Raw genomic sequence first — 21,667 nt, 5'->3', positions numbered from 1 at the left:
CTCTGGGGAAAAGTGTCAGCTTTCTTTTGATACCATTTATAATCCTAAAAAATCCATGACTGAGGTAAATAACTCTCGAAAAGTCAAAATCTATTAAAACGAGCTTACTTAACTTCTGGTTTCGTTGCAGACTTCAGTATTTTTAAAAATGCAATTCCGGAAACCCCGACAATGTTTTCAATGTATTTAGTATAGAGCGAAACCGAACCAGACGCCAGCCTTAACCATTGCCTGGTTTGCCCTAGCTGAATGCCCGCTTTAGGCCTCCCCGTAGGGCAAAGCGGGCAGTTGTAAAGATTTAGTTATCTGCTTCTAACTTTTTTTTAAATAAACTTTCCTCAATTTTAGTTATGCATCATTGAAAAGGGTTAAATCAAGCATTATAATATAAAAATTTAAAGGATCTAGATTATCCATAAACTATTTTTTTTATATTTTTCCTTATGGTGCCCGCTTTGGGCTCTCTTCCCCTACATACCTACCTATACAAAAAATTTTACCAACATATTTTTTTTCAAGCAGAATGCCTCGTTTTACCAAAGGAGAAAAGCTGTGTATGTCAGCTAAAAAAAAAAGAAACAGTGGCGTCAATCTAGAATCTTGGCGATGTCGTGCTATCTCCCGTACAAAGGATGAAATTGCGCATGAAAATAATACTATTCTGGAAAAAGAGAATACCACCGCTAAGAATGCAACGTCTGGAGATAATACCATTCTGGAAAAACAGAACTCCACAACTAAGAATGTTGAGCCCGTGTGTGTATCTGGATACAGATTAGTCCAATTTGCCCACTTTTTCAAGGAAATGCAAAGATTATCAAGACACCCACCTTTTGACTGTGGATTGTCCGATATGTTTATAGAAAGTGAAAAGAAAGAATTTGGGTTTAAAATCATCTTTTAAATTGCGCTGTAGTTTTTGCAATATTACAGAAGTTGTTCATTCCGAAAACGTGTGGAGCAAAATCAACTAGGAATAAATATGTCTGCAGTAAGTGCTACCAATGGAGCTGGAGTAGGATTTTCCGTGTTGGAAGAAATTATTTCTGGAATGGATATGCCGTGGTTGTCAAATAAAACATTTCTGAATTATCAAAATTCACTTTCTGAATTGTGGAACCAAGAAATAGAAAGAGCAATAGAAGAAAATGTTCGGGAAGCTTCAAAAATGCAGTACAACGAGGTGTCGTTGACCAGGACGGAATGCCTCTCCTCACCATGGTAGCTGACGGAACTTGGGGAAAACGATATTTTGGTCGTCACTTCAATTCGTTCGTGATTTGTTCCAGAGCAGCTAGAGAAAAACGTCCTCCTAAGGAACATAAATGCTTTAGAAACTATGGTTCCAAAACGAGTTCTAGTAGCATGGAATCCACCATAGGGTTGAAGCTTTTAGACAAAGCGAATACTTGCAGGGAGTGCGAGACGCTCGATTAATCGCTGATGGTGATAGTAGCGTGTACGCTAAAATTTTGGAAAGCAGGCCATATATCAATTTAACGGTTCAAAAAATTGAATGTGTTAATCATTTATTACGAAATTTTGCAAAAAGTTAACAGATTTAACGTTAAATGCGACATATCCTGTTAACCAACACAAAATTTTGAAAGAAAATATTATGAGATTGAGAGGATCTATAACAAAAGCTATTCAGTTTCGGAAAAGTGAAGAAAATCTCATGTCTACAAAGATCCAAAATTTAAAAAATGATTTGCTAAATGCTCCTTACCACGTTTTCGGAGAACATAAAAACTGTAGCAAGTATTTCTGCAAAGGTATGAAAGAAAATGAAGTTAATGTCGTTGATGATTTTAAGAAGAGTCGTTTGTTTTACCAGATTGTATCAGTCAGTATGTACCTACTTAGCAAAATTTGCTGATAGTCTGATTCATAATATGAATAATAATTTAGAATTTATTGAGTACAACACAGGGGGACAATTGCAGTCAAAAACCAGACAATTAAAAAGACCTTCTCGGAATATGTTATACAGTTAGAAAGTAAAAGACGAAGAAAAGTTGCCTTGGCCCGGGAAAAGAGACGACAAAAGCAACAGTTTAGAAAACTTCAGTCACCATCAGACGAAGATATTATTAGAGAGCAGATTTATAAGCACAAAAAAATTAAGAATAAGCGCTTAAATAAGCACAAAATTTTCAATAAAAAAGTTTTATTTTAAGCAAAAAAGCATTAAATAAGCATAACACTTTCATTAAAAAAGATTTATTTTAAGCAAAAAAGCATTAAAAACATAATCATATTACAAATCAAATACTTCTTAGAACTTTGGATAAAATATTATTACAATAATCCTAGACTTTATATTTTACACACGTATTTCAGTTTTCTATAAAACAATTTATGATTGTAATATATTCCAAGTTGTCCACTGTAAATTTTTTTCGCCGATCATTTAAAATGTGTTTAAAACTGGAAAATGTGCGTTCAACATCCACACTCGTTGTTGGCGCAAATTTGAATTTTGCAACTAATGTTGAATCTAACTCCAAATTTTCCACCTTCTGGTCTTGTAAAACACGAGCAACGTCGGAAAGAACACCGAAACCTGCATTTTTATTTAACACTTCGTCAAGTTTTTGAGATACTCTAGTACGAATATCACACCTTACTGCGTTTGCTTGTTGTTTAAATTCTTTCACTAAGTTTATGGCATCTACCAACAACATGTTGGGTTTTTCTAACTTTTCTATTACCTCACATACGAATTGATAATTGGTTCTTAGAAAAGCTAGATCTTGTCGCAAATCTTTGTTTTCCAAAATATTTATGCAATCTTTAATCGATTGAGAAGAATCTTCGCTAAACTCCGTAACTACTTCCTCAAATTCTTTGATATATTTGTCATAATAAAATGTGGTCTGTAACTGTGTTCCCCACCTCGTTATAATCGGCTCTGGGGGCAATGGTATGTTTGGAAATTTTTCCTTAAGATATTGCACTCTTAGTGGGGCTTTAACAAAAATCTTTTTACCATTTGCCACTAATTTATTAACAGTAGGAAACTGCAAACGTATTCCTTCAGCCATTCTGTTTAAACCGTGGGCAATGCAAGTAGATTGAATTAAATTGGGGTACAATATTTTTAGATTATTCCCTGCTTTCAACATATAACGAGCTGCATCCGAGATCATCAATAAAATTTTATTCGCCGGTACGGCATTTGGCAAAAATAGTGACGTAAGACTGTCATTTACAAATCTGGTAATCGTATTGCCATTTGTTTTATCTAACATTTTCAAACTTACTACATACCCTCGACTAGGGAAATTTTCATTTAAGATTCCAACAATTAAACTTGCCACGTATCTTCCACAACTATCGATTGTTTCATCGACAGCGAACCATAAATAATTATCTCCAATGCGATGTTTAATTTCGTTGTAAACTTGCTGAAACACTGGGCCTACATAATTTTTTCGGAGAGTACTTTCAACCGGAATATGTCGATTGCAGTGTTTTTCAAGGAATTCTTGAAGAGGGCCTTTCTCCAATTTTTTTAAAGGTATATTGGACTGGATCATCATTTTACATAAATTGAAATTAAACTGAAACTGCTCATCTTTTGTGGAAGTAGATACAACAGATTCATGTATGGTCTGCTGTTTAATTTTAGAAACTTCAACCATTTTCTTCCTTTCTACATGAAGAGTCGTTCTGACATGTTGCGTCACGTTATATTTTTTATCACTTTGAATCTAAAACAACGTACCTACATATACAGGATTAACAAAGGAAAATAGATAAAAAAAAAATAGTGGGCTTACGGTTTTCACACAAGTTCTGCAGAATATTTTGTTGTTTTCTAATTTTAATTCTGGAAAATCCCTTATCCACTGATCAGGCGTCGATTTTACATTCGGCATTCTTTTAAAATATTAGTAATATTACCAAAAAGAACTCAACATGTAACAAGGGAGAACGACGTATAACACTGTACTACGACAGATGCGATAGACTGATGGTTGTGAAATAAACGGTCCATTTACTTAAAAGTTTCCATTAGAAAAATTTTGAGGTAGGTAGTTGGGTACAATAATCCTTTTTTCTAGAAAATCTTCAACGTTCTTGCCGCAAAATGCCGAAAAAGAACATCTGGTTAAAAGCTTTAATTCATTATCAACGGAAGTAAGGAATTGAAGTCATAAAATCTATGGAGTATTTTTCCAATCTTATAATAAAATTTTATTACCCAAACGACCGTAACCTATTCACAGAAAGGGTCTTGAGTAAGTGTACTTCAATGATCAAGTCCAGGTAAAATGCATACGATACGATACGACTAAGTATTTGTCATCCCGACAAGGCCGGCATTTGAACAAAATATGCATTAAAACTCATATTCGTCAAAAAAAGCATTAAATAAGCATATAAGTTTTAATATGCATAAAATTGAAAAAAAAAGCAAATAAGCATAAAAAAAATGTGTCAAATGACTCCAACTTGTATCATAGTTACAGATATAAAATAGTTTTAAAGTGCTTACATTTTTCACAAAAAGCATTAAACCTAGAAATCCGCTCTCTACTTATTATTCGGAGTCTTGGAAAGTGCGATGCTTTAAGTGATCTTTTAGGCGTTGTTGAGACGATAAGAACGTTTATAGCAGGTCTTCGGATAAAAATTTGTAGATGATAATGCATAAATAGATGTGGCCAGAGTGTGTGTATATACTTAAATAGTTTTTTTTTAGAAGATCTTCAGTATAGATACCTAATATACCTACTTATAATTAGAGGAAGAACTGCTTACTTAGTTGGTGTTCCTCTTTCAATAACACTTATTAGAAGAAGCGTCTAGTTGTAAGTACACTTCGTGTTTTCGATGTTGTGTGGACAAACGTTACATTATAATAGCGCACCGCGTGATCAAAAAAATTCATATTTCCATTTTTATTAATGTCAAACCCTTCGACGGTCTAAATGTGAGTAAGTAAATTATGTTCTTCTAAGGTAACGCAAACAGCTGTTTATTATTTCATTTTCCCAGGAAATATGAGGAACGAGTTTCAACACAAGAAAGGAAAGATTTTCAGTCGAATGTTATAAATCACCACCTCTTTTCATAATATCTTTAATGAATTTTTCACGCATAAAGTTACACAATTCGCTGATGATACAACTATTTTACTATTAGTTTTAACAGACAAAAAAGTCGTGACCCACTAGCATTTGACAGGTTTACTAAAAAGTGCCTTTCTCTTAACAAAAGCAAATTAAATCGATTATTTAGATCAAAATAATTTTCAGATTTATTTTCCATAAACACTATAGCCACATTTAAAGGTACAAATAAGGTGGAAATTAATTGCTCAGTAAGGGTACCAAAAACTTTCCACTCGCGAATAATTTAATTTTTGTTTATGTACGAGTAAATATACACAAATTATTATTATGGGTTCGTTCCCCTTTAATAAATTGTTGAAAGGCAACGGTGTCATTAAAATTGCAAATTAATAAATTAGTGTATTAAGGACTAAGAAATGATAATGAATAAATTACTAGCATCAGTAGTGTAAGCAAATTTAGAGCACACGAAAATAACGAAAGCCCTTAAAAATACGCATCTGAAGAAAAAGGCAAGTACAATGTCAAATATAAACACACTCAACCGGTTAATCGTAAATGCATAATATATATGTAAATATGAATTTCCTGTAAACCATTTAAATGACTTTGCAGCTAGTCAACAAAACTTAGTATTCGGACTTTACGCATGTAGTTTCATCAAGGTTAGACACACGTATCATCTGGTGACCAAAATTCGTGACCCTAGTTTTGTTGTACAAGCCGAAGAGTACAGTGTTCAGATTTAGTTCTGTATTTTACTTAAAGTAATTTTGTAAGTAAACTTTTTGCATATTTTTTAATTTTTAAACCGCAATAGCTGGAAGATTTAATGACTGCTGCTTGTTAAAAAAACACTTCCAAGTGAAGCACACAACACATTATTTAAAATCTATAGAAAAATAAAAAAATCAATTTAAATTATTCTGATTAATTTAATTTAAATTTTACGTGCGTTCTTTTATTTGTAACTGAAGAAATTGCGTACGCTGACCACATTTCTCTTATTGGAGGAAACTTTCTTTATACATTAATGTAGAAGATTTTGGCGCGACAAGTTTTTTGATATCGTAATTCACTCTTCCTAATTTTGCAGTTGTTAACTTAATTTAACATTTTTCTCTGAACTAAAATAACTGTGTAAAAATGCGTAAGTAAGGTAAATTTGAATTTGTCTTGTTTTATCTTTACCTGTGCTTCTCCATATACTCAGTTTAATTTAATTAGTAAAAAAGTTTTTCATTCCATGTACAAAAAATTAAATACGTCATATCAAAGTAAGTGAATGTGTATGGGTTTTCCTAAATAAAATTAGGTTTGTATGAGTCATAAAGCACCAACAGAATTTTAGCTCAGAAATTGTTCGTTCAAAGTCTTCGTTCAGATTTTTTACTTAACAATTCCCCAAAAATGCGTCATCAAATTTGATATATACACGAAACAGATGATAATAATGACAATTCGATCATTTTTTGTGGTAGTAAGTAGTTGAATGAATGTATGAGCAGGAAGAAGTAAATTAGAAATATAAACTCTAATTATACATGTCTGGATAGGTAAATGGAAGACCACAATTTTTTTCGTAGTGTGACATATCGCATTCAACATGTACTAGACAGAACCGTCTAATTTTAGTATGTTTACATGTGATGGAACTTCCAAAAAATAAATAAGTACAATAGAAAATCAAGCAATCACTTAAATAAAAGTCAATAATTAAATATTGGTCTTCAATGACAAGGAAAGTTTATTACAAATAATTTTTGCAGATTACTAAAAACGGAAAATTTATTTCAAAACATAATTTACATCATTACTATAATTAATACTTAGCATGCAACAGTAAAACAATGTCATTAAAAATGACACAAATCACTTGTTTGCAAACATGAAATTTTATCAATTTAGTTAAAAATGTGAAGGTTTGTATTTTTCAAATTATAGTATTTGATTTACTACCAATACAAGTACCTATATTTCTATGTTGGCATAAAATTATTACACAAATTTTCCAGTAAGCAATTTTGCCTTGATGTTATACAAAATTAAACTAAACAACTTAATGATGTAGGTTGTTATTTTGATAGAACAAATATGATTAATATTAAGTGAGTAATTGTTCCTAGGTTGACAGGCTGGTAAGTTCATAGGTGGCATTAGCTCTTGTGGAAAACTTGCATGTGTCAAGGTAAAAGCTGGTGTCAAGGGCATTAAAGAATTTTCTCTATTTAACAAAATATTGTACCAGATTTTAAAAACGTTTGACAATAATCTACTTTTGCAGAGTTTCTATCTGCTTATTGATTCACAATTAAAATAGCTTTTATAAGTAACTAATCAGAACTCTATCCACAAACTATTAAAAGCTCGGCGGTATAAAAATGAATAGCAGCGGTCCGAGAACGAATCCCTGAGGTACCCCACTCAAAACATCCCCAACCTTAGCTTTGCACCTAGGTTGAAGGTCAACTGAATTATCCAGTTCAATTTATCTTGTCCCACAAAAAAAAAGCACAGCAGATTAGAAATAGTAGTCTTATCAAGGAGAAAACCGTGCTGCTCTGTCAGAATAAGCTGTTGATTAACAAGAGATTGTATTAAATAAACATAAACATAAACTTGAAGCAAAAATAACGTCCTTTGATTTTTTTTTGTAGACTTTACCATTAGTTGTCACCAGTCCACAGCATTGATTTACATTCGATTAAGTATAAAACTAATTTGTGCCAATTAAACAAAATAATTATTATGTAACACGCAATAATTTTTTTTAGAAATAAATACACCTTTAAGGAATTTTTTTACAATAAAAAATTAAGTACCCCTATTTAATAATATGTACAAATAACGGGTGTTCAATTGAAAAATCACTCACAGTAGGCGTGATAGTGAGTGATATAACAGGTTATATTTCTACCAAGTGGAACACACATGCCGTTTGTGTCAAATGAAATTTCAACGCCTTCTGTGAGTGATTTTTCATTTAAACACTCGTTACAACTAGTGTACCTAAATAATATAATGATAAGAGTAGAGCAAACACTGACAAGTGACAGCAATTTTTGATCCAAAACTAATGCCAAAAGGTCAGTGGCGTTACAAGGAAAATTTTAACTAGGGGCTACTATTGAATTAGTTAAGTAGTTTTAAAGTAAACTGAAGAAATTTTGGAAAAGAAACTGTTACTCTTTATTTTTTTCAAATTTTTGATTTGCATTTTCAACCAAATCCCTCATCGCATGTTTTTTTCTGGACCATTTTATTCTTTGTTTTTTTCTTATTTCTTCTTTAGCTTTTCTGGTATAGATTTTCAGACGGTAAACTATCACTCTTGCAGTAAATTTTGTTCTGCTGTTGCAGCATGTTGGAAACTGTATTGAGCGATAAGTCGAATTTTTCCTAATTTCTTTCTTCATGACTTCCAAAACATTACCAGTGCCAAAATTATTATTCTTTAAATAATCTCTCAAATTACAGAATATTTGCTCTACTAAAATTGCTATTTGAAACGCGTTCTCTGAAGCGTAATGTAAAGCACCAGTTTTATATTCTTTTAATGCCACAAATTTTGCATAATTTTCATTACAATTATTCTTAGAGACCAAAGCAACAATACATTTTTTGCCTTTCTCTTCACATTATTAAGTATTATCTAGGTACAACCAGCTTCCTGTCTAAGTAGCTAAAATGTGTTGACCCTTCAAGGGTTTACTGTAAAATGGAGTCAAAGACAATAATCAAATTAAAACATACAATGAGTAAAACAATGTTGACAAAGATTTTGTTAAAGATCTCTTCATTAAAGTGAATATTAATGAACCAAGTGAGTTAAAGACGACAAGACTAGGGAAATTTGAGAAAACTACTGAACTTCGTTCTCGTCCAATAAAGATTATGTTGTCCAAAGAAAGTTTAGTATTGGAAACTATCCGTGCTTTTGGAAAATTAAAATCAACATCAGAGTGGAGTGTATTATCTGTGTCCCGGGATAGAACTCTAATGCAAAGAAATATCTATAAAACTGTTAAAAAAGAGAATAAGCCCGGGGGAGAGAAATCTTAAAATAAAATATCTACAAGGGATACCCAAAATTGTAGTATTTGAAGAAAATGAAAATAACACATCGGAAAACTAAAATCGCCCAACAAAAATTTCCCATTACTAGACTAGACATCTTCTACCAGAATGCACGAGGTCTTTGTTCGAAAATAAACCGCTTTTATAACAGTGTACTTATTAGAAGCATCATATTGTTATTATAACCGAAACTTGGTTAAGTAATTGCATATTCAATTCTGAACTCCGAATTATAACGTTGTGAGATCTGACAGGGAATTTTCAAGTGTAAATCGTTATTCTGATGGTGGTGTTTTAAGTTGCCTGGTTGATGATTTATTCCATTATCATACATCAAGGATCGGAAATATAGTTCCTTTAATTGATCTTACAATTTACAACATGTAATAATTGACTCATTTTCTTTTTACCTTATTGTGAGGTATATCCCTCCCGACACTAAAATTTATGATTTTCAGCTCTTCTTTGATCCCTTGGAAACAATTTTTCTAAATTAACATATTTTCCTAATGTAAGATTTTAATCTTCCTCAATTTAATTAGAATTCGTTTTCTACATTTCCTACTGGGAAATTAAATATCGTTTCGCAAAAGTTTTTGAGCAAATTATATTTCTGAATATCTCTACAAGTGTGTATTAATATTTATTGGCTAACCAAAATGGTTTCATACCAAGGCTCCCAAATTTTATCAAGCAAGCAAAACAAAGAGTTGACAACAAAAGACAAATTGACGTAATCTACACAGACTTTTCTAGTGCGTTTGCTGGTCTCAATCATGAGATACTTTTAGGCAAACTTTACTCTTGGGTTTTCACCCAATTTGTTGAGATTTAACAGTTTTTATTTGGTCAACAGAGTGAATTAAGTCTCTTGTAAAGGCCACAGATACAATGTTTTTAGAGCAACATCAGGCGTTGCGCAGGGATCTAACCTTGGCCATTTGCTGTTTGTTCTCTTTATTGATGACTTGCGCTGATTGTTGCATTGACGTTTTGGGATTTTCTGTTGCGTCTAAGAGCACATTAAGGGCATTATCATGAATTGTAGCAGTTTTTGGCCTGCCAGGTTTTGGACGTTGTTTAACACTTCCAATTTCAGTGTTTTTGAAATCGTCGACTTAGAAATCGGTTCTCGCTCAGGGTGAATTTCATTGAAAAGTGTTACCACTTCAGTAAAACTTCGTCTTTTGTCACCGTAACCGATAATAATTATTAATAATAATTCTAAAGTACCTACTTCTTTCTATGACCGTTTAACATCTATCGGAATTCGAAAGTAAACATTGTGGTAACCCTTTTAAGAAAATCGTTGATGACGTTACTGTGCAGAAACGGCTGGTTACAAAAATAAACTTTTAGGCAAAGAAGTGTCATTTGAAAAAATAAAAATGACCTGTCCGAGAATTTTCCAAGAAAAGGTCAATTAACGGATTAAATTAAATACATTCTTTACACTATAAACCGTGCCGAACCACGCATAATAAAACCTAACATTTTAGATAAGTTTGAAGTTAAGGTATCAATATGTTGTGAAAAAGTAAGATTTGCATCAAATATCACACCTAGATCTTTTATGTTGTCAACAAGTGTCAAAGCATTACCATTTACAGTGTAAGCAGACGCAATATACCTCATTTTACGAGTAAATCTAACATAATAACGTTTATTCCAATTGATCTTTAAACTATTGAGTGAACGATACATAGTTATCTTATTTAAGTTTTGCTGCAATTTTACTACATCTTCAAAATCCTTGATGGTGGAAAACATTTTTAGATCATCAGCAAAACCAAGAACATTACAAGTAAGAGAAGAAATCGGATCATCAATATCCAACACAAATAACAGGGGACCCAGGTTTGATCCTTGTGGGACCCCGGATGTTGACTTGTATTCACTAGATTTAAAGCCATTGTAAAAGACATAGTTAATCCTATTAGAAAGATATGATTCCATAAGCCTCACAAGCGAAGGAACAAGACCGAAAGCACTAAGTTTGTTTAACAATAAATTGTGGTCCACCGTGCCAAAGGCACTGCTGAAAACAGTATAACTATCATCTGTTTGTCTTCTTTTGTCCATTTCTTCAGCAATGTATTGTGTAACATTTAATAAATTATTGAAGAAGTATTGAAGAACAAAATTAGAGTCACTAAGATGGTAATTTATTTGTTTTAATTGTAGATATAGCTAAAAGTAGGTACCACCGTAGCTATATAAAAGACAAATATTATATTATTTTTGTCTACAGAGTGGTAGTGATGAAGATGTGACCTATCGAAACCGGTTCAGAGTAGTTAAAAAAAAAGAATTAGAGGAGAAAGCCTATTCATCTATTGGGTTATAATAAGTAAATAATATAATACCTTCTATAAAAATCTTTGTATTTAATTTTAAGCGTAAAAAATATTTCACTTCATACTAAATTTGTGTGGTGATGGATTAACAAATGTTGAGGTCAATGACTCAAAATAAGATGCGACCATCCAAAAAGGTTCAACTGAAACTGGTAATCTTATGTTACTTGCACACAAAGAATATCTAAATAAAGGTATGATTAAAAATATTAGGGACTAAAAATCTTATGAACATTTATAACTCTGACACTATCTATCGGTGGCTATAAATCGGGTACTCTCAGTTGAGAACACGCGGTTCCTATTTCGAATTATAAAAACCCTTGAAAATATTTTCAAATTGCACTAAACAGTTATTATTACCATTTTTTTGACTTTCTGGAGTCATCAAAGGCAACTTAAAAGACGACCTGAATCTCAAAACTAGAACAACTTTGACAGGCATATTTTAACAATGACAACGCATTTCTTCATCATACTTATTGCAAAAATAAAAAACTTGTATTTGTGACCACTAGACGAAGAGTGCCTTAACCCACAGTCAGCCAGATAAATACTGCCTACCAACGAAAGTGCAGCTACTTCTGTGCGTGGCATACGTAATACATGCGTGAAGCGATTTCGAATATCTCACATCCCAGAAAGCGTTTGAGTGGCAGTCACTTAAAGTAGTCCAATTCAGGACAGTCTTCCTCTGCGTTTCTACCGCATGCCAGGGCTCCATAGTTTTTGTTTCCTTTTAACAGGACAGAAATGTAAATGTTAACGGATTTAGACCAAGTTCACGTCAGTGCAGTCATGACGTACAACTAGACGAACAACCAAACATCGAGCAACTACTTGAGGTGGTTTATTACCGCAGTTTACTACCAACAGTTAAATTTTGAACTTCGGAGTAATGTCAAAATATATAAATCAGGTTGGCACAAAGGTATGTGTTACGTTTACATAATTTAAAATACTTATTACTAACAATAACAATAAATTATGCGGATGGATGTCATAAATATATGAAGGCATGTTATAATTTGAAGTGGATGCCGAATTTAATAATAGTAATAATAACAATAACGGTGTTTTTGAAAAGACGTCTGATAAAAACAAAAAACTATTTATTGTTACAACACCTATAATATCAGCAACAAGTAACTGTGGTGTATGCAGTAAACTGGTTTTCCCAAATTTGTTTTATTGTGCTACCATCTCCATCCGCACAACTTGGTAACTACTGTCTTTCGGAATTAATGCTAACAAATAATTGTTAAGCGTTAAGCAATATTTAACATGTTTTCGCAAAAAAAACGCTGTAAAAATTATTCAGTTAGTGAATCATGTAAAATTTCGTAATACTCAGCTACATAAAGATCTTTTATACAAATGTGAAAAATATGCATGTTGTGTGTCATAAAAAAATAAATGTACTAACATGTTAAATTTTAATGTACTACCTGGAATGATGTAAGTATGCAAGAGTAATGGGAAATAACGACTAATGTTTTTATTTTTTTCGAAAACAAATTTTGTGGTTTCATAAATTATTAAAATATGTATTGACGCAAGTAAAATGTTTTTTTCAACTCTGTTATTCCACTTAATGTCAACGAAAAATTTTCTGTGGTTTTACAATTTGTATAACATGGAAGAAAAAAATGCTGCTTGTGTGATGTCAAATTTAACCTTCATCTTGCCTCACTCACAAAATCAGTGAAGATTTATGTCTTCAGAATTATTTTTGGAAATATTGCATTATGCAACTCAAATTCTTCGAAGTGTGTACATTACACATGATGATATTGTTAAATATGTAGGTATAGTTATGTCATAAAACCGTAAAATTTTTTGCAATAATTTCTTCGTTTTATTGGAAAGCAGTTTTAAAGTTCATGGACTGTCATTGCCAGTTTGAAGCAGCTGTGAATACTAAATAGATTTAAACATGAATGAAAGTGTTTGAAGTGACGAATGAAAAAAAAATGGTCGAAGATTATTTAGACATGGCTATAAAATTTGATTTTGCTAATTTTGTTTTTGTTATGATAACCCCTATAAGTTAAATTAAAGATATTCATAATAAAGTAAAGGAATGCATGCTATTCACATGTTTTAAGCAAATTTTTCCGTTGCAAAATTTTCTAGTAGGAACACGTATATTAATTTGGAGAAATCGGGTGACCCATTCTTGACTTAATTAATAAAACAAACAGTTCTAAATAAGGTGTCACTCACAACAACCGTACACATCAATATATCAAAGAAAACAGTGGTTTGCTAACGGCTGTTCTGCTATCAGAGATTCGATTTTGCATTGATATAAACGCATTATTCTAAGAAACCATAAGCTCAGAACAGGAAGTGGAAACGACCACGGTCACAATTTGTTGGTGTTTGATAACTTGCTTAATTTCTTTAAGGTCGAAGGTTATTTACACCCGCTGGAGTACAATTTAAAATTAAAATTATTAAAATTTAAAAAAATTTAAAAATTTCTAAAAAAAAAAAAATTTAAGCAATAAGCGCTAGAACCACCACAACATTTTTGTCAAATTTTAGACACATGTGTCGTGTAAATGGTAAAACTCAAACCAAAATTTGTATGGTTTGGTATCAACACTGTAAAGACGTCACTTTAATATTTTCCTTAGGTATCATTCACTATTTAATGTGTTAATGTATTTCAGATGCAAAACAAATGTAATTTTTCTATATGATCTGACAGTGTGCCTCAATTAGAGACGCCAAAGTCTTAACTGAAAACTTATACACATATAAGTCATAAATCATGCGTACAATTAATTAGTTATCAGGTTTTGGAATAAAACGTTATAATTTATCATAAGATGTGTCTTTCAGTGACAACAAAATTACTCTTTGAATAACTTTATCAAATGAAGTATATTGTTTAAAACGGCTAATTAATATTACTATTATGTGACTAATGTATGTTAGTTTATCCTGTTTCTATACGGTACCCATTAACTCTGTTTCCTTTACCTCCTCATGAGCTGGTTGCATCCTTCCTCGATCAGATTTTTTTAGTTATATAGTATTAGTGAGTCATATATTCACAAAATTGCTGCTTAGCAATAAGTAAGTGACCATGTGATTTGTGGTCCTTTATGAGCGCACCATTAAGTTGTTAACAGCAGTAACAACATTAACATAAAATAATCAACAGTCTATCTTTATATAAAGTGAAACTACATACATGATAATGGTCACTCCGTACCAGTGTACTTTCTATGCAATTCATCCTCCTTATATGTCTGTTCGACCTTTAGCTTCAGGTACGACAAATTCCAACATTTCTCGTTTTAGGAGGTTTTTCTTCAAGTGAAAGCAAGAACTAAAATGGATTAAAATTTTTTGAATCATTGGTTAAAAGTAGTTGAAACTTTAAATGAATGATATTAGTTAGATTTTCTACTTACTAACTTTCCACACCATATTGGTACATGTAGGTACATAGACCAATATGGTGTATGTATGTATCATGAGTAGGTACTCATGATACATCAAAAATATCTGATCATTTATGCAAATTGTGTAAAATTTCTGGTTAACTTAAGCGATTTAAAACGCATCTAATACGTATGGCAACTTTATGAAAATATTTAGCCCATCCGATTTAGAAAAAAACTTAGCTGCTTAAATTTCCCCAGGGCACCAATAAAACAAAAATGTCATTAGAAACAATGATGCTCTATGGTATGGACCTCAAAATCACTCACGGAGTTCCGTAAGGGTCTTTTTTAGGGCAAGTTTTATTTTGAATCTACATGTATGAACTACCCCAATATTTAACCGATACTCCTTGTATACGGACTATACTACTACATATTACGTTTGAATTACCTACACTACTAATTATTGCAACGAATATGTACAGAAATTATTACGGCGAATTTCACTGGACGCTCTTGACTGTCTCCACTGGCTGAATAATCCATTCCCGACGGTCGCCTGTATTTAAACCCATACTTCTCCGATCGAGATCTTTCACGAACATCCATCGCGACTCCGCTTCGAGACTTCCGGTAACCAGCTCCAGAATTGTCTTTATGCGCCCGCCGCTCGACCGTCGATGAGTCACTGTTCATCGACACACATACTAGAAAAACTCATAGGCGTCGCACCGGGGAGGTTATGGGTTTATTTCGTAACACGACAATAAGTGGGACATCAGTTCAACTGCGTAAGACGATATTAATAAAAAACCTAAGGTGTTTTCTCCGGCTCCGGATTAGTTTATTGCGAACCAGCTCACTTGAAATTAAGACAAATTTCTAGAAGTAACGTTCTGATTAAAAAATAAAATGGCTTTTAGTTTTTCGCATGTTGAACATCACAATATTCCTCCACAAAAGGTAAATGCGGCGAAAATAAAGTCAACTAACAAACTAGGATAAATACATAAGAATACAACAGCTTAATGAAAATTGATCTGAGATTATTTAAACGAATCTTCGCTCGCCCTTAAAGTATGGTCCAACAAATCCCGCGTCTTCAAAAAGTAAATACAAGTTACCAAAGAGACAGACACTAGTTCGGTAATAAACCTGCATACCTAGGGGAAAAACTCGAGGCAGGTTAACAAACCACAAGTACAGGGTCCTATACCAGCCTTTTACTTTGTATTTTCGAAATAAAATGTACCTAGTCGACCGCAAAGTCACTTTGAAAAGTAAAAGATGCAAAGTGCAAACTTGTAAATCGTGGAATAGGACCTAGGTGTATCTTATTTTATAAAATTTCAATAACAATTGCTATGCATAATTTTGGGGTGATGTCATCAATGGGTTAGTGGGAATGATTAGGCGAATTTTGGTTTGGAATATGGAATATTAGCATGACGACGTTGCAGCGTAAATTCAACGACTATTCAAACAGCATTAGAATAATTTAAAAAATTGGATTTAGACAAGACCGAAAGAGAATTTTCAGTGGCGGTATGGGGCGGTTCTCTATTGAGCAGCCCCCCCCCCCCCCGCCCCAATTTTCTTCAAAATCTACTTTTCTCTCTTTTTCAATTGATAAAATGGAAAGATTGTTTAGTCGCCCTGAGCTCATTGTGGACCTTAAGGACGATTTTATCAATTTTAATTTTGAAAAGTTTCTTTCACATAAAGCCTTCGAAACAAATGGTTAAAAAAATCTTAGACACAGCGCTAGACTCGGAACAGACTCAGAGTAGCCCGATTTCATTATGAATCTGAAAAGTTGCCATATAGTCCAAGTGGCGCCTCACTGTATGTCCTCTGCAAAAAATTTATCGTAGATTTTTGTCACATTTGGAAATATTCCATGAACATTTTTTTTTGATGACGTTAGCAGTGGGATTTCTAAACTTACTGTTGCTGACGTTGCTTTTGGAGCTGAAAATTGTCATTTATAAACTCCTTTGTCAAGTTATCGTTTATAGTAACTTTGTTCAACTTTGATGTATTTAAAGGGGTTGTAGAAGAAAAGTGGAGTTGATTACTACAAAAATTTTCGACATCTTTTAAGCTTTTTGTTGTCGAGATAAGTCTACACATTCTAAGAAAAAAAGGCAAAGCGTAGCCCCGCCCACCCGCCCTATCTCAATTGTGATGATTTTTTATGCATAATCCTTATTTGTCTACGAGAAATTAAAAACATGTTTTCGAGTATCGTGTTGTTCAATTACATTTTGCCTTTTTGGTTTAATATGTGTACACTTCTTTTCACAACATGAAATTTAAAACATGTTTAAAATGAAAAATTTTATCGATTTTGCAATAGACTCCGCCCTATAATCGCAAAATCCATATTTCCTTGCAAAAACCATTTTAGCCATGTTTTAAGTTTCTTGTTATGAAAAGAAGGCTATGTATATTAAGAAAAAAGGCAAAATATAAGCGCCGCCTTGTCTCAATTGTGATAATTTTTTAATCGTCGAGAGCCAAAGGAGTGGAATTTAAATGCAAAATTCTTATTATTTGTCTAGAAGAAATTACCATGTAAGACATGTTTTTGAGTATCGTGTTATTCAAAGAATACTGTGTATATATATATTTAAAAAAAAAAACAAGTTAAAAATTAAGCCCCAGCTCAATTGTGATGAATTTTTCATTCATTGTCAGACCGAGGGGCGGAGCTTAATTGCAAAATCGATACTTTCCTACAAAAATTTACCATTTTAAACATGCTTTACTTTTCTTGTTGTGAAAAGAAGAAATAAGAAAAACGGGCAAAATATAAACCCTTGCAGTTATAATACCTAATCTGTTTTTGAGACGAATGGCAATAAATCTTGATTTAAACGTCGAGAACTAGTTTATTTTTATTTCACCAGCAGCCATGAAGCATGCAAATTTCAACTCATTTAGAGGTAGCAAATTCAACTTTTGCGACCACGGGTTCAAAAAGAAGATTGAGGTTATGTACATAATACTTGATGTGATTATTTCTTAAAAAATGAATAAATGTGTGCTACTAACATTACTTGAGTATACGTATGGTAGATGGTAGACGGTAGAAGATAAAATGATTAATTCAGCGACAAGTGTAAACGGTTTTCTTTTGTTGAAGATTTAGATTAAGTTTGATTAGAAATCAAAACAAAATCATGTTGCGTCAAAAAATTGAACGGTTATTTTCTTCAATTTATTGTCTTATGGTTTCTACTAGTGAAAAAAATTGTATATTAACCACGGTTGCAAAGCCACTTCTAGACCTCGCGCTTCAGAGCCCTCGACGCTGCGCGTCTCGGGGTCTAATTTGCGCTCGGTCTAGAATGCTCGGCTTTGCAACCTTGGCTAATATGGCTAATGGCTAATATGGATTATAACACCCGAAATCGGGATAAATTTATCACTCCCCATTATCGCCTACAGAAAAGCCAAAAGTGCTTGAAGTTTGACGCGATTAAGCTCCTTAACGTGTTACCGCCACACTTCAAAACCTTAAATACAAAAAATTTCAAAAGGGAAATAAAAAAACTTTTAAAAACCGAATGCTTTTATAGCACCGAAGAGTTTATTAACTCATTCAATGTATTATTGTAATAATCTACTATTCTCATATACACATTAATTTGTTTGTTATTTGTAACATGTGTTTATTATTGTATATTGTCATTTTTAAGCTTCTTGTCTGTTTTATTATACAATTTATCATGTATTATCCGACGATCCTGAACAAGCTGTACATTGTAAGGGTAATAAAGTATTATTATTATTATTATTATTATTATATACTATTTTAAGTTCACCAACGTCGCAATTTCCTACAAAAATATAGGCGGCAACGGGCGCTAGTGATTTTTTAGGGAGAAACAAATTAAAAAGTGATTAGATTTTTCTGCTTCTGTCAAAAGTTAAGAGTTGTTTTCCTTTGTAATTAACTATAACACATGTAGAATTTGCGGAATAAGTGATTGACGATAGAAAAGATTGTGTGCACCTTCAGCACGTTGATAGTTTAACTAACATTTATAGCGTTCTTGAATTTTAACCTAAGAACTCTGGACTGCTTGACAACACTCATACTTGAATAATGCTCTAAATAAAATGCAGGTGAGGGAAAAATTTATTAAAAATTAAAAATGAGAACGAGAAGTACTAGAGACGTCTATTATTTCCAGATCTGACTCATCACATGACGAAATTAAAAAATCAGAGTCAGAGTCGTCAGCATTTTCCGCCAAGTTTTAGTTTGAAAAGTGACAATTTGCGGAAAAATTGTGACAGATTTTAAAAATAATCATTGCCAATTTGTGCAACAAAAAATACTAACTCAAAGGGATTTTTTGTTATGGCAAGTGCAACCAACAAGTGGTGGACTTTTAAAAAGAAAATAGAGAATAATATCTTTAATAATACATTAGTACTGACAGAAAGCTATAGTGTAGAAAATGATGGCAGGTATTTAAAATAGCAAAATTCGGTGTGAACAGGTGATTAAATGGCTTAATATTAGTGAACCCCATTATCTCTATCAAAATTTGATTTTCGTGGAATTAGTGATGTCAACCAGAAAAATGTCCCCCGTGCTTCAGGGGATTTTCCTTCAGGTTGGCAGCACTGCAGGCTACCGCAATTTGGTTGGTTGAAAACCTAACGTCAACGTCGAAAGTTAAAAATTGGTCATCTCGAACGTCACCCCCACGGCGTGCCAACTTTCAACAGCAACGTCAACGGATGATATAAACACTAAATTTTACGAGAATATCATTCACTGCTCTGTAACGATGGTCTAGTTCTTCGTAAAATCTATCAAGACATTATTTTTACTTCCCACGCGTAATCATCAAGTACGTCGACTGACTCTCTACTTTTACATTTTCTCGACCTTTCACGACCCCTAGAGTACGAAGAAATGGGTCTCCTGTTTCCGTCTGTCTGTCTGTCTGTCCGTCTGTCTGCCGTCCCGATTTTTTTTTGTATGTTTTGCAGAGTGATTCTGCTGTAAATATTCTCTGAGTGTGCGAGTTAGTAGTCGTTGTCACCCCTTAGTGCTTGGTACCCCACCGCTCCTTCTTTACGCCGTCATTGTATGTAAATATCATTTGATCTGAAGATAAATTTGCAATTTCTCGAATAAATTTATTATTTGTGTCGAATTGTTTTTCTTAGCTGTCCCTCTCTAATTGTAACTGAAAGTAAAAGTGAACTGCTTAATTACATAATACATATAAATAAAAAAATGTATACCTATTTTTTTAATGGTTAATTTTTTTCAAGACCACCAAGATGACGTTAGTTATACCTAACAACAAGCAACAGATCTATATTCGGGAAACCCTAAATGAAGACCTCAACACTCGCGACCGTGACCTCGAGGCCATCAAAACTTGGTTACGTCAAGAACCGCATCTGCCCGATACCTGGGGTAAGTCTTATTAATCTTATAAATTATAATAAATGAAGCGAGATGAGTGAAAATCTTTTAATGTTCTTCCGTACAGACGACATATGCCTCCTGAATTTTCTCAGAGGATGTAGCTTTTCAATTGAAAAATGTAAAAGAAAATTGGATATGTACTTCACCATGAGAGCCGCCGTTCCAGAGTTTTTCACTAATAGAACGATCATGAACCCAGGAATAAAAGATGTGATCGAAAAAACGTAAGTTGTTCCAGGTTAAAGGTTTTATTGTTGCACATATTGTTACTGAGTACCATTATATCAAATTTTTAGACAAAAGCAACAAGAGGTTTTTATACACCTTGGAGTGTAATTAATTAGAGAAGAAATTAAAAAAAGTGAGCCGGCAGATGTTGACTTTGTCTTATTAATTATAATAACATACTATTAGTTGAAATGAGTTCTCAAACTTAATGACTTCACATTTGGACACATTTTTTTAACATTTTTATTTTATAGTATTTGAATTTAAATTAGAATCAGAAGCAACACTAATATTAATTATTTTTAGGAATATGATTTGTCTTCCGGGATTAACACCCGACTGCAAGAGAGTGAACATCGCTTGCAATGCCCTGGCATATGAATCCATCAGCTTTGCAGATGCGACTAAACTTATAACAATGATAGGTGATGCCAGACTTTTACTTGAAGAGCATGGAGTTTCTGGTGATGTCTACATTCTGGACGCTGAACTTCAGCTTCTCAAACCATTTATAAAAAATTCACCCATTCTCTTCAAAAAATTTTTTATTTGTGTACAAGAAGCTTATCCGGTGAAAATTAAAGAAATCCACATCATCAATCCTAATTCCTTCGCGACTATTATATTGAACGCAGTACGACCATTCTTGAGCGAAAAAATAAGAAATAGAATACACATTCACCACACAATGGATACTTTGTATAAATTTGTTCCGAAAAGTATGTTGCCTGACGAATATGGAGGTACTGCTGGAAAATTGCGTGACTTGAAAGAAAATTGGTTAGAAAAAGTAAACGAATTTAAGGAGTGGTTTAAGGAACAGGAGCATGTGGTAGCGAACGAGAGTAGGAGAATTGGACATCCGTTAAATAGTGAAGATTTGTTTGGAATAGAAGGAAGTTTTCGACAGTTGACTATCGACTGACGTTACATAAGTGATTAGTAGTAATATAACGGAGATAGTTAATTTATAGAGCGAAGACTAGAATCGGTTAGCGGATCTAAATCGATATTTATATCGGCACCTGTATTTAATTTGTATTAAATTTTTTACCAAAA

The 21,667-nt window shown here is 32.9% G+C and overlaps 1 protein-coding gene across 2 annotated transcripts; it reads left to right on the top strand.

The window, feature by feature from the left end:
• Nucleotides 1-5,749: 5,749 nt before the first annotated feature.
• On the top strand, nt 5,750-21,667 carry LOC135137845 (alpha-tocopherol transfer protein-like). Of its 2 annotated transcripts, none has more exons than XM_064067596.1 (4): nt 5,750-5,859; nt 20,221-20,368; nt 20,445-20,604; nt 20,915-21,667. In XM_064067596.1, the coding sequence occupies exons 2-4, from the start codon at nt 20,230-20,232 to the stop codon at nt 21,531-21,533; spliced, it is 918 nt and encodes a 305-aa protein (XP_063923666.1). In that variant the 5' UTR covers nt 5,750-5,859; nt 20,221-20,229; the 3' UTR covers nt 21,534-21,667. The 2 variants fall into 2 exon arrangements, with proteins under 2 accessions (XP_063923666.1, XP_063923665.1); XM_064067595.1 differs by lacking the exon at nt 5,750-5,859 and adding an exon at nt 12,138-12,449.

This window comes from Zophobas morio, unplaced genomic scaffold (genome assembly GCF_036711695.1).
Source record: "Zophobas morio isolate AGI-343-1 ecotype UQ-CSIRO unplaced genomic scaffold, CSIRO_AGI_Zmor_V1 ptg000030l, whole genome shotgun sequence".
In the NCBI taxonomy this organism is placed as follows: Eukaryota; Metazoa; Arthropoda; class Insecta; order Coleoptera; family Tenebrionidae; genus Zophobas; species Zophobas morio.
Note: the sequence above shows the minus strand (reverse complement) of the source record. Positions and strands in the feature narration are given on the sequence as shown.

Coding starts and splice junctions, on each gene's coding strand:
- LOC135137845 (XM_064067595.1), top strand. CDS start 12,417: ATGTCAAAATATATAAATCAGGTTGGCACAAAG. Junction 12,450..20,220: donor TAAATCAGGTTGGCACAAAG/GTATGTGTTACG, acceptor ATTTTTTTCAAG/ACCACCAAGATGACGTTAGT. Junction 20,369..20,444: donor GCATCTGCCCGATACCTGGG/GTAAGTCTTATT, acceptor TCTTCCGTACAG/ACGACATATGCCTCCTGAAT.